General features: G+C 36.3%; 1 protein-coding gene across 3 annotated transcripts in view; it reads right to left on the reverse strand.

The window, feature by feature from the left end:
- Window positions 1-99: 99 nt before the first annotated feature.
- LOC106181564 (uncharacterized) overlaps window positions 100-13,616 on the reverse strand; it is a 26,597-nt gene continuing 13,080 nt past the window's right edge. For 2 of the 3 annotated variants that reach the window (XM_013565981.2, XM_013565982.2), the window contains 6 exons: window positions 11,994-12,065; window positions 10,872-10,929; window positions 10,380-10,522; window positions 9,878-9,986; window positions 4,266-6,316; window positions 100-3,907 (listed from right to left, as the gene is read on the reverse strand). In XM_013565981.2, coding sequence (XP_013421435.2) covers window positions 3,776-3,907; window positions 4,266-6,316; window positions 9,878-9,986; window positions 10,380-10,522; window positions 10,872-10,929; window positions 11,994-12,065 — 2,565 coding nt within the window. In that variant the 3' untranslated portion in view covers window positions 100-3,775. The remainder of the gene's footprint in view (window positions 3,908-4,265; window positions 6,317-9,877; window positions 9,987-10,379; window positions 10,523-10,871; window positions 10,930-11,993; window positions 12,066-13,616) is intronic. The other variant, XM_013565983.2, reaches the window with a different exon arrangement.

Genomic DNA, 13,616 nt, shown 5'->3' on the forward strand with positions numbered 1-13,616 from the left:
AGCTGCACGTCGCTGTATGAAATTAAACTAATTAAGAAATATCCTAAACTTTCATTACATACACTGCCTATATACCAGAAAACAACAACCACATCAAACCTTTTTGTTCATGCTATTATATTATTTAATATTAAGTACAACCATTTACATAATATATTTTTATATATTGACAACTGTACACACGTTATTAAATATCATGTTAACTACATGCTTAGACATAAATTATCTATTTCAACCAATCATCTAAGTAAAAATGTAGACATCCATCTTAGCAGAAATTATGCAATACACAACTATCGCAACTACTTCATTAACAGAATGCACTGGTCTCTCCTATTATGATATAAAAGCCAATACATTCTTAGCATATAACACAACTTGGATACTGCCGTCTTGTAATCTATACAAATATATGACTTTCTCTGAGTATAAAAAGCTCATTATGCAATATCCAGTATGACGAATCAGGAATGCCTTCAACAAAATGATTTTCTTTTTGGTAGGTTTGATAGTAACTGTACACAACAGTTTGCATTATCAATTCCATGTTTCTACTAAAATTATATTCAAGCTATGCTTAGAACTCCAGCTTTTATTATGTATAAGACCAATATGGTCATTTAACATAACTCCCCACACATCAGAGATTTGTAATGATCAAAACGGCATACAAAAACGAATTACAACATCCATCTGGCATCAAGTGAGCAGAATGTGCATGATACATGGTGTGTGCTTTATAATCTCTTTGGACTTGCATATGCTGCTGCTATATATATATGGTGCAGTTAAAAAGGCACTTGACAGTAATGTGGCATACACTTAGCTGCTTCAGAACACAACAGGTGCTCCACTGAAGTACACACAGGTCCTCTTTAAATACATGTAGATCAGGAGTAATTACTTTACCCCATCTCATCAAATGACAAGATAACACAGTTTAAAACACTTTATCTATGATCTCCCCACTCAAACATGGATAGAGTGTCATTTTGAACTGCACACACCAGCTAATAGTAGTGTGTGTGTGTATGTGTGTGTGTGTGTGTGTGTGTGTGTGTGTGTGTGTGTTGGGGGGGTGGAGGGGGGGTATAGGTGTCTTGGAATCATGCAAGCAGCTGAAACATACACCGTGTTGAGCAATGGCTCAGGTTTGAAACATTAAGTAAGAGTTAACATGGTTATATATAGATTACACTGGCTGGTGCAAAATAACATGGAATGGGTTGGAGGCAGGGGAGGGGGGCAGGAAAAATCCATTTTGCCCACCCAACCACCTACCCATGGATCCACATAAGCTATCTATTAATATGCTTGATCTGATGCATAGTTAGCACAAATGCTTTTAACAATCTCAAGGACACCAATTGCTTTTCCTTGGTTTTCATTAAACAAGTTAGCATGTGACATTGCTGACATAGTTTAAGTCTTATATGGATATAAATAGCACATTATCACACAAAGTACTCATTTTGGTAATAAAAGCCCTCTGATGTATCCCTTTTGTTTCAACTGTCTTAATAAGAACTGTACAAAGATGCAGCTTGAGTCCATATACAGTAAATATAATGCGATGGTTTGTTATCAACAAACTTTTTAGCTTTTAGACTCTTTCAGTTAAATGAGCCAACAAAGGTAAATAAACACAGTACATGTACATCAATATTACTAAGATAATTATATATGTTGTATATGAACACATTTTCTCATCAGGCTAAAATAAGTTAGTCAAAAATTATTGCAATTTACCTAGGCCTAACACATAAAGACTAACAAGCACAAATGTAATTATAAAACAGGAACAGCCCAAGAACTTAATTGCATTTATACTGAAACCTCATTATTATCTAAAGAGTTTTAATGTCTATCTTTATCTTCTTATTTACATTGTTAAAGATAGAAAAATGTACATAGCAAGTGATGTAATACTTAAATTAGCTGTGTTACAAATTGCTCTTGCAGAGTGAAGGATGAATATTTTGCATGGGCCTACTACAGTTAACAAAACAGGTTTGCATATGCTTCTGTTAATGGCAAGCAGATCCAGGCCCAGTTTGTGAAACCACCATTCCTAAAGTACTGGTATCACTCCCAAAGTTACTGATGCCTTTGAAATGGAGACTATTTACAAAGTATACCCCATGACAAAATGTTTACTAATGACAGATTGTGAAATAGGCCTTTGACTAGTTTATAAACAGTTACTACAAATAAAGACTAGTCATATACCGGCTGCATCAAATAACTTGGGAGGAGTACATTTAATGAATAATAAGGACTAGAATCAGAAAGTATTTAAATCTGCACTTCTCCCAATGCAAGGGATTGACTTCTGGTAAAATGTCAGGAAAAAAAACATTTCAGACAATTAACAAAATCATGCTCAGTAGAAAAGTATGTGTTAAACCTCCAACCTGTTTTTTACAACAATTAGGTGAGAGATAACTCTTTTAACTACAAGTATCAAAATCCTTTGATCTTTGACAACAGGCTGTGCACAAAATATCAAACCCATGACTATCATCACACAGTAATCTATTGCCAGGGCTGCCAAATTGACTATATGCAGTGACATTTCCACTCATTTCTGACTATTGTTCAAATCCTTTTATTCCTAGATGTGATTCTATATAGCTAATAATGAAATAAACAATAGCGACTAGGCATACTCAGAAAGCTAAAATATTGGCAATCCTATAAGGTATCACACTGTGCTCTGTAGGGCAACATCTCATGTCTTTTCAAGCTCTTGTCTGGTAGAAAACATCACCATGCAAGAGCATCAACAAAAATCACATAGTGCTTAATATTTAGTATAACATTAATAAATATCTTCAAAGCTGTCACAAGATAACATTATAAGAACCCCATTTTTTTCTTTCATATGTTGTGGTATTATAGTATCTGCTGGTATGGATGAAGAAAGACTAGAATTATCATTTCAATCAATGTATCATTTTTAGATCATATTTTTTCTTTATCAATTCATGACAGCGTCTGTAAAGTCCCATCCTTTCCAAACTCCTTGTCACAAATTTGAAATTATAATAGACCGATTCTTGCTTACTTAATGCTCCTCTTGAAATACGGTTACTATTATTATTATTTTTTTTTTTTTTGTTCTGATGGCAAGCCTCTCCACTCCACTTAATACAAGCTCCAGGAAAAAAAAAATTAATAACACCTTCAATGAAGATGTGACGGTTGTCCTTTGTAGTACTTCAGATGAGACTGCTAATTACGATTTACATCTGTTTTCATGGAGTCTGAAGCACACTGTGACACAAACTCCTTTTGATGGACAAGAAATAGCATTATCTAAACATGAGCATATTCCACAGTTGTACTGCCTCGGATATGTCTTGCCTTGCAGCATTTTTACATAATACAACTCAAAGATGGTCATGCTTTCAAATATAACGATGGCCACATTTGGATCCAGCCAGGTTAGCAGTCTTTAGGCAATGCAGTAAATGAAACCCAATCAACTTCATACTAATCACTCAACTTTATATTAATCAAGAACTTGACAATTTCCCCTCAGAGTCTCAGAAGTTTAACCAAATTCACCTTCATCCTCTGGGAGTTACAGACTCAAAAATCATATTTAGTAATCCCTTATGTCACAAGCTACTCACAGTTTCAAAAACAAGCAGGCACAGGCTCATATTTAAACTATTTTAAAGCTGGTGACCAGATTTCATATTTCATAGATTTTACCACAATCTTTACACCATGCCTTCAACATAACATCCTATCTGGTTGCCTTGCAGTCTTATGTGACTTCTAACTTCTGAAAGTTCTTGACAAGATCCAAGACCCGGGATTTTCTGGACACAGCTGCAGACTCGCTACATTTCTCTGGTGGTGTGGTGTCACTGCTAGGTTTGGTTGATGATACAGGGGCCTGAAGAAAAAAAAATGGTACACTTTGACAATGAATAGCTGTGGATATTTCAGATGAGCACCTCAAACAAAAGCAGAAGCTAAGAAATTTGCAACAAAAATGATTAGCAGATCTGTACTAATTTCTTTCATTTTTAAAAAAATTCCTTGCAAACAGTAATTTTAAAAACAATCCACTTTTAGCAGCGGCATGGGTTTACATCACATTCTAAGAAAATTCCAATAATTACAAAATAATTCAAATTTCATACTACTTGCTTAAGATATACTTAGTCTGGTGTTACTAGAACGTCTGTCATTAAACTATTCACCTTTATCATAAATCCATAGACACCTTATAAAAGCCATATGTTACTCACCAGTTTTGGTTTTGGAGGAGTTTTCTCAATAATTTCAATATTGATGACTGGCTCTGCAGGCTTTCCTCTTAAAATGACATCTGGCTTAGCTGGCTTGCTAGGAGCTGGTCCCGAATCTTGTTTCAAAGACCTGCGCAAAGGTGACCCAAATTTCCGCTCTTCTGGTTGGTCTTTGTTTTCTTTCTCAGAGTCCTGTTTCACGGAGGACTGCCTTGCTGGAGATGTGACCCCAGCTGTTGTTTTCACAGATACCTTGAATGGTGAAACCACCTTTTTGGGTTCAGGTTTAGATTCTGTTGTCGGTGGAGTTTCCCCAGTTGAACTGGTGAATATGGTTTTTCCTCTGGGTTCTGTTTGCTTTAGTGTGACTAGGAGAGGAGTCTTTGCTTCAGAGTCTGGTTTTTCTTCAACTTCAGGGTTGGATTTAGTTTTACTGAAGGATTGTTTGAATGGCGAAGCTCTTGTGATTTCTGGTTTTGACTCAGTTTCATTTGTAGACTTTGTTTTGTTCAAGGATTGTTTGAAAGGTGAAGCCCTTGCTAACTCTGGCTTTTCTTCAGTTAGACTACTAGACCTAGTTTTGTTCAATGACTGTTTGAATGGGGATGTTTTGGTTAGTTCTGGCTGCTTTGCTACACCAAACTGTGGTTGAGTAGCATCTTTCTGACTAGGTTGTTTGACAGGTGATGTTTCTCTCTTAAAAGACGATTTTGCTGCAGGTTTCTCGTGCTCAGAGCCCACAGTCTTTCCTTGCCACTGTTTCAGTGAGTGTCTAAAACTGACAGGTTGAGGCTTTTCATCTGCATCCTTTGAAGTGTCAGGGTCTTCCTCAGCCTTCCCATCTCCCAGAGACGTCGTCTGTCCATCACTGCTACCATCTTGTTGCTGCTGCTGTTGTTGCCGGAGTTTCTCTCGCTTCTTTGCCATGGCAACCCAGGGTGGGTCTGTGTTAGCTGTGTCCACCTTCTCTTGCACAGTGTGTCGACCAGGCTTCACTGAAGGAGTAGGAGGCTTGACTGACACAGACTGGGAGGCAGAGATCTTTGGAGGAGCCTTTTCTGGCTCAGCAGTGCTTCCCTCTGGAGTCTGTTCTGGGCTGCTAACCATACCAGGTGTCACCACAGCCTTGGCATGCTTGATCACAACGACTGACTTAGTGGGTTCTGAGGGGCTTTTCTTTTTCAGGTGGGCAAAGCGCTCCAAGGGTTTAGGCGATGGCTGTTTGGAGTCTTTCTCTTGTTCTTCTTCTTCCTCATGCATGCTCTGGCGCTTGCCTAGAGCCTTAGTGATCTCCTCAGACTGAGTATTTGAGGTGGGGACAGTCCTACTACGCCTGTCCTGGAAGCGTCTGCGTGCAGGTGATTTGTCAGGCTGAGATTCCTCCTTGTCCTTCTCTCTCGGAATGATTACAACATTATCATATGGAGCCCTCATGCTGCCTCTAGGAGACCTCTCTTTTGGCTGGGGAGCTTCTGTTTTCTCAGTGATGTCGGGTGTTTTTAATTCCACGACTTCCACCTCAACGGCAGCTGGCTCAATTACAATGTCTCTCTCAGTCTTCTCAGGCTGTATTGTTTCCACAATTTCAATCTCCATTGGCTGCTCTTTTTCATCTTCACAGGTTTCTTTCTTTGCATGGTCGATATCTTCACTGTCTCCATGATTCACCTGTGTGGTCACAGTTTCTTTTTCATTCTTCAAACTCTCCTCAACTGCTTCATGGTCTTGCACATAGTTGTCAGCCTGGCCAAGCAACAAAGGGGGTGGCGGCTTTGCATCCTGAAGAAGGATTCCACCACCTACTACAGATGAAGCTGGTTTGGGCAAGACAACGTCATCAGTTTCCATGTTTTCTTCTTCCTTTTTTGCTGCCTGTTTTGTTTCGGGTTGCTCAACAACTGGTTTTGTCTCTGTAGACACCTTTGATTCTTCGGTAGATCTCTCAAAGACGGACTCGGGTGAAGCTGCAGTTATGCTGATCACTGGTACTGTTTCCATGGCAACCACTCTGTCTTTTTCCTTGTCTTGTTTTTCCTTTGAATCAGTCTCATCTGAAAAATAAACAATAACAGTATCACATATTGTTCCACACTAAACAATACTGGCCACTGTGATTAATATAACACTAAGCATACAATCTAGAAAACAGATTTTCAACATATTTGATTTCTGTTTTTCTTCTGAAAATACTTTTTAAATTAATATTTCTAGATGATTTACTGAACAAGGTTTTTGAAACTGTGATTAAAAAAGCTTTAGTCTTGCATACAGCACCTCATTAAAATCTGTTTAAACAGTATTTTTTAGTGATTAGTATTACTTGAACAAAACAAATGCATTTTGTGTCACATTTTTAAAACATATCAGTGACTAGTTGCTATTGATAATGGTGACCAGATCATGCCCGGCAGGGCAGTGGTACTTAAGCTTATAAAAAAAGGAAGAAACTAAATAAATAAAGTGCATGTATTCATGCATTTACATTATGATACTTTTAAGATGCATTTACAGTACAGAATGACCAAGACTGTAAACAGAGTTAACCACATCATTTGATAACACCAAATGACCAGGTTAGAAAAGGCTGCAGTAAATCTGGGTATTGCTTTGTAAAGCCACTCCAGTTTTGTTTGCTAAATTTCCCTTTGTATTTGAAACAGAAATTTAGAGAATGAGCCTCATTTATTTATACTGGTCACTTGGTGACATCAAATGTCACAGTTTAGTCTATTTGACATCTAAGATTGTTTTAGCGAATTCCCTTTTATGCACATCAAATGAAATTATTTTTTCTATACATTTGCAGCGTCACTATGATCATGATGTTGAAAACATAATACTAGGCTTGCTGCAGTGTGACACTGATCTCTGTATTGATCTTATAGTTCGAACTGCTAACACATTGCAATGGAAGATTTCTGTTTTAAATTTATGTTCTGCTGAACAAAAAGAAGTAAGAATTCTCAGTTTCTGCCAAAAAACAAAAATATGAAATGTTTGTGTTTGTAAAAAAGAGAGTTGACTTTTTCTTGAAAGTCTTGGCTAAATGGGCTTTTAAAATCATATCTCTAGCACCCAGAGTATCCAGACAAAAAGGAAGTTAGAGCACACAAAATGATAAACCAAAACCATGGATCACTTGCATCTGCTCTTGCTAGCATAATGTTTTTGCCTATTTTTCAACAATGAGGTGTGCTGCTCTAGAATTTTGAACTTGCATGCAAATCAGTTCTAGTAGGTCTTCAGTGATCAGCTGGGAAGTTCATATGCAAAGAACATAATATGTAAGACACCATTCACACAGATTTTAGATCGATCTATCCCTGTGGGAGTCTCACTAGATTACTGTCAGCTTAGCCGGCATAAGCTTCTGTCCCGCCTATTTAAAGCTGTAAGGGGGTAATTAACTGTTTTGCGCGCTCGGCTGACTGCAATTTAGCGTGAACCCCCAGGGGGTTAGGTCAATCCGGATGGATCGATCTAAATCTCTGGGAATGCACTCTAACACAGTGGCGATATCTTTGTAAAGCTACACTGTAACCATACTTATGCAACCCATAATGCAGCAATGTTGCAATTTTGTAACATTGTAGCAGCAATGAAGCAATGCTGTATCAAAATAATGCAGTATTTATGTTGTATATCATTAATGTCAATACCTCAAAGCATGAAAAATGAATGAAGTTTTTGAGATCCATCTTCTTAATGTCTTACGTCCATAACAAAAAAGAAAATGATTAAGACATGCTTATGAGTACTGAGTGAATTGGACTGTTTTGCTTCCTTTTTGTACAATAAGTCCTCCAAATTCGATTTCTTCAAAAACATTTATATTTATTCATTTATCTGTTTATCTTGTTTATTTTCATTTCTATTTTGTGTGTTTGTCAACGTGTGTGTGCATGCGTGTGTTTTCACAAATCCTAACTCGTTAACTAATTGATCAAGAAGTTTAATTTAAAGTTCCAATATCCAAATCATTAACAACTGATAGAAATGATAAAATAATATAACCAAAATATGAAAACTTGTAAACATTTAAGATGCCTATTATCAATATTGCTTTTTATCATGCAGAAAATAATGCTTGTAAAATAATATCAATTGCTTGTAAGTGGATGTATGCAGATGCTTTAATTTGTGAAAGGAACCTAAATTCAAGCAAGCTCTGTCCTTCACTAGTCTTGGGGTCAGCAATACTTCTATCAAAGACATTTCATGTTGTATAAGTGGACACAGAAAACCCAATGATGGCACATTCGACATTCAAAATACTTCGACTGACAACTTATTTTCAATTACAACAGCGATACTTAGCAATGTTTTTTTTATGAATATGAAAATAATTGTTTGCCAAAAAACAGTGAAGGACAGATATGTAACTTTGGAGCATTCCTGAACATAAAGCTTTCTCAAGGGAAAAAGGATGAATGAAATAAAATGCTGAACATAAGTCAAACTGTGTGAAAGGTGTTTAAATAAGGACCTGTAGTCAGGAGGGATTTAGAAGATCCTCAACCCTGGAGTTCAAATAAAACATGGACATTAGGATAAATAGGGGTCAAACATAGGATTAGGTACAGATTATTACAATAACATACAATATTGGCAAAATCATACAACTTGGACCTGAACAACTGCTACCAATTTCGTAAAAGTATTCTTTTAAAATGGGTTTATACATGTAAGGAAAATATCATTTCATTAGAAAAGTGAAAAAAGATTTATATACACTTTTCCTGTGTTTTTCAGAATAAATTTGATACCTATCTTACTCTTCTCTTATAAATGATTATCAGTTTTCTATCAGTTTTCACACACACACACACACACACACACACACACACACACACACACACACACACACCAACAACAACAACAACGATAAAACGAAGTGATGATACACAATGACAAATATTTTTTCTCTATAATACAACAAAAAGTGTCATAACTGTGCATCATACATATGCCAACATGTTCATTCCTTCATTTTAATTCATAAAACCAATTATAGGATTCCTTTTTGTGTTGTTTTGGGGGTCACAGTTACAGTGACCACAATTTTAGCAACTGAAAGGTCCAAATTAACCTTTACTGGTTCAAATTTGTTGAAAACCCTTACATAGCTGAATTTGGACAACATGAAATCCTATTATGTCAACCTTGGAAAAGGCGGTCAATTTCTTTTTCATTTTTAGATTTGACTAATTTTCTATGGCATCAATGATATGTTAGCATTAATATATATTTTTTTTATTTTCTCAAGCAAAAATATATGACCCTTGGTGATGAGTCAAAATTGGCAAAAATGTATTGCTCTAGTAATATGTAAATGTAGTTATTTGATGCTGTTGGACTGAAATATATGACAATCTCCATCATATAACATATATAGTTTTCAGAAAATAGTTTAAAAACTGTACATAAGGATGAAACTAAGCACTTGGACTAGCAAAATTTATGACCTCCATATCAAAACCCTGCAAAACATTCTGAGCAACACAACAACATCAACAAATACAAACATATTGAGACATTTTATCCTTTTATAGGTTTAAACTACACTGACTTCATGCAAATTGCATATCACATGGTGAGTTTACCCTATGTACCTTTAAACTTCTTGGCAGTTTTCTTTTCTTCTTTATGTTCTCTTTTTGGACTAGATTTTGGGGGTGGCTCTTCATTCACACTGGGCAGCACAGGCGTGGCAGGTCGAGGCTAAGAGAAGGGAAAAAAGTAACATTTTAACTTACATTTACACCAGAAAAACACTAATACCTCTATTAGCTTAACAGTATATTTTATATCCCTGTTTAACATATTAATTATATTTAAGTATCTCTTTTACATTTCATTGTTATTTGGTCTTAAACATAACACAGTGACTGCAATTTACTTTTTCACAATAAATAAATAAATAAATAAATAAATCTAAATGCATATTTATTTCATGTGAGCTAACAAACTGAAATTAGAGAGAAGCAAAAGATGACGTAAATACACCATTTCTGCAAAGCATGGACAAATACAGTAAGATGTCTTTTAAAATATATCAAGTTGTAAATCCTTAAGGCACACAAGACAACAGTCATATAAAGAAATCTAGTTTACCTCACTTTTCTGTGGGCTGCGGAACTGGGATGAAGCTCGCCTTGACTTAGGTCTGATGGCCATCTTGTGTCTGGCAGCCACATTACCAAGAGCTGATGTCTGCTTTACTGCATCTAAGTCTACATCTTTGGCTTGAATGCCATCTTGAAGGAGACCAGGAATTATGTAATTATATACAGTTTATAATTTATATGGGGGGAAATGTCCATTTCTGGTTGTCCAAATATATATTGAAGGTCCCTTTGTTTTTCATACCAATTTCTGTTGATTTTTTTTCTCTTCTCTCTGCACATTTATCTTAGGGATGCATAATATACCTCACAAATAATTTTTAATAATTTGATAAAATTGTCTTCAACTTCTTATTTCTGATAAATTACATCTGAATTACCTGCTAAGGATTGCAAAACAATAAAGAGTACAGTATTGTGTTCAGTTCTGCCCAAAGACTTCTTATTAACTTTATCAAGTGATTGTTTGAGTTGCACTTACCCTCACTGCTTTCCTTTTTGGCAGGACTAAAAGCAGGCTTGGGAAGATGGTAAAATTCCTAAGTAATTCAATTTTCATATAGTTAGCTCAATTATTCAATGTCTTCTTTTTAGAAAATAATGACAGTTGATGCCTCTTATATTTCTAATGATGATCGATGCACTGACTAGTTAACAATCTCTCTGATCTTAAATTCCCAAGAAATGAAATAATTGCTGGGGCAAATATGCTTATAATATTAGTGCATCAAGCGAGTGTGTTACCACAATGCAATGACTCAGAACATGCAAATCATAAAACAACCTTTTAACTGAACCTGCAGTGGTCACAAAAATCTTGGTTTCGAAAAACGCTGACTACTTTAAGATGCAGTTTCTCAAACCAATCAATATAACACAGGACCCTCGTGTCTGCCCCTCTTCTTTACTTTTTGAAGCACAGTTTAAGTTGCATGTGTTTTTATACCAGTCTGTTAACTGCAGGGGTTGCCATTTATAGACAAATCAGTGACCATACCCAAAGCAGCAATCCCTTCTTCTTTGCCTAAACCTTTCTTCCACAAGCATTCCCCTTTTGGTGTCAGTCTTTAAGTAACCTTCATGGCCACACTTGCTACCGATTTGTATAATATAAAGAGTATACTTCACTCTTTTTTCAATTTCCCCTGGCCTTTACACCCCCCCTCCCAAAAAAAAAGAGGCTCTCCATGCTTTCAGGGATCGAATTTTTGAAGGGAGCCTTATCCCAAATGACCAAAATGACCCTCAGTTCAATTCATTTCTCATTTTAAAACTTTATCCAAAACACCCCCTTTTCAAACAGCGTCTTGTCCAGGTTCCCTATTATTTCAATGGCACCCAAACTCTTCTCCATCCCCATGCCCTTACACATCTTCAACAATTGCCAGGTTGTCAGTGCATCCCAAATTAATTTATAGAGCGATGTAACCCTTACCACCCTACCCCATCTTTAATCATCCATTGTCTATATCAATCTGTATCTTTCCCTTAGCTGTTCTTGCCTCCTGGACATATGACTTCTAGGGCACCAAAACTCTATCCCAACCAGTATGCCTCCCCTCCCCTCCCCACCCCCGTCTCTTTCCAATCCCCCAATGTCTACCTCTATATCGTCCTCCGAGCTGTCCATGCTTCCCAAGCTTCTACGACTTGTAGAGTGCCCAGTTCTCTTGAGCTGGGGGAGAAGATATATATGAAAGCGTGATGCAGCTGTGTTCATGCAGATCCAATGATATGAGCAATATCCTCAGTGCTCTCCACAATAATACCAAACAATATGTGCTTCCACTCTCCACTCTATTACTCATCCCTCCCCAGGGCCGTGCTATCCTGATAGAGGCTTTTAACAAGAGTAATCAATATCTTGGCTGATTAAACTCAGATCAGATTCTGTGAAGTGCAAATGCACAGGAGTCCAGTATTTATCCTTTTACCATTGTGTGGAAAAGTTTGGCCAATTGTTACAAATAATATTGACTGAATAATATGATAAATATGACATCATCATATAACTTAATAAAAATCACCAAAAGTCCGATTTAGGAGGAAATGTTTTAGAAAATATGTAGCCAAATGCACAGAGCCCAGAAATCAGTATAATGGAGAGTAAGAGCACATTGTTATTTGTATATAATGGAGAACTCTGGGAAACATATAGCGAACAATTAGCATCATGTCTGGAGTAGGTGTGAGTAGCAAGCTGTGGGAAGGGATTATCACCATGATCTGTATTAATAAAAATACTAATTAAGACCAGATACCTGATGTGTTAATTATAAACTGTATTTACTGTTTTGCTTAATGAAACAGTATAATTTGCATCTTGTCTTATTAAAAGGTAAATATAAAACTGATGCAAATTCATTATTGCATTTTTTGAAAATACATTACTTTCCATCCATTAACTTCTCAACATATCTTCAGAATATGTGGGAAATCTCTTTTCAAAACATCTATGTGCTAGCTCTATTAAGTCAGAATTTCTTTTAAAAAAACTACTTATTTCCATTAAAGAAAAGATGATTACTTCCATCAAAATTATTAAATTAATTTATAAACAAACGAATAAATAGACACATTTATAAATAAGACATGATTACATCACTTTCTACTGAGTCGTTTTGTTGACAATTTTCTTTTAAAATAAAAAAAAATCATTCTGTGCTTGGTCTGTTCAGACCAGGGATTAACTTTTAAAAAGATGCCTGACTAAGTTGCATCATCAGGAAATTCAAAACACTCAGCACAATGGAACTTCTCTGCATGAATATTACACATACATTACCAGAGCACCCAACTATGCCTAATGATGCAAGTTTGAATTGGCGCTTGTCTAAACAGGCCTTTTAAACTCCCTTCTCTCTTTGCATTAAACTCTGTCATCATCACCATCATCACGCTACCATGCTTCCTCTTCACTGCACAATCAATCAATACCTCATGATTCCATGCAAAAACTCAAGCTACGTTACCATGGCAACAAAATGCTTCTTGATGGGATTCGAGCACTACATCAAGCACAGAGATGACTTAATGTGAATGCTTGCAATGGAGTACTTTTCTATACATGCCATGTTCTGTCTGACTGGCTATGTATGTGAGCTATCATCATTAATAAACAAATGCTCCTTTTTTCAATGTAAGTTCTGTACTACAATATAACCATTAAAACCGTTCAATGCAGTAACTTTTATAACCTAAGGGATAACTCAGTGGCACATGACTA

Source organism: Lingula anatina, chromosome 3 (genome assembly GCF_051362555.1).
Source record: "Lingula anatina isolate TDL-2025a chromosome 3, LinAna3.0, whole genome shotgun sequence".
In the NCBI taxonomy this organism is placed as follows: domain Eukaryota; kingdom Metazoa; phylum Brachiopoda; class Lingulata; order Lingulida; family Lingulidae; genus Lingula; species Lingula anatina.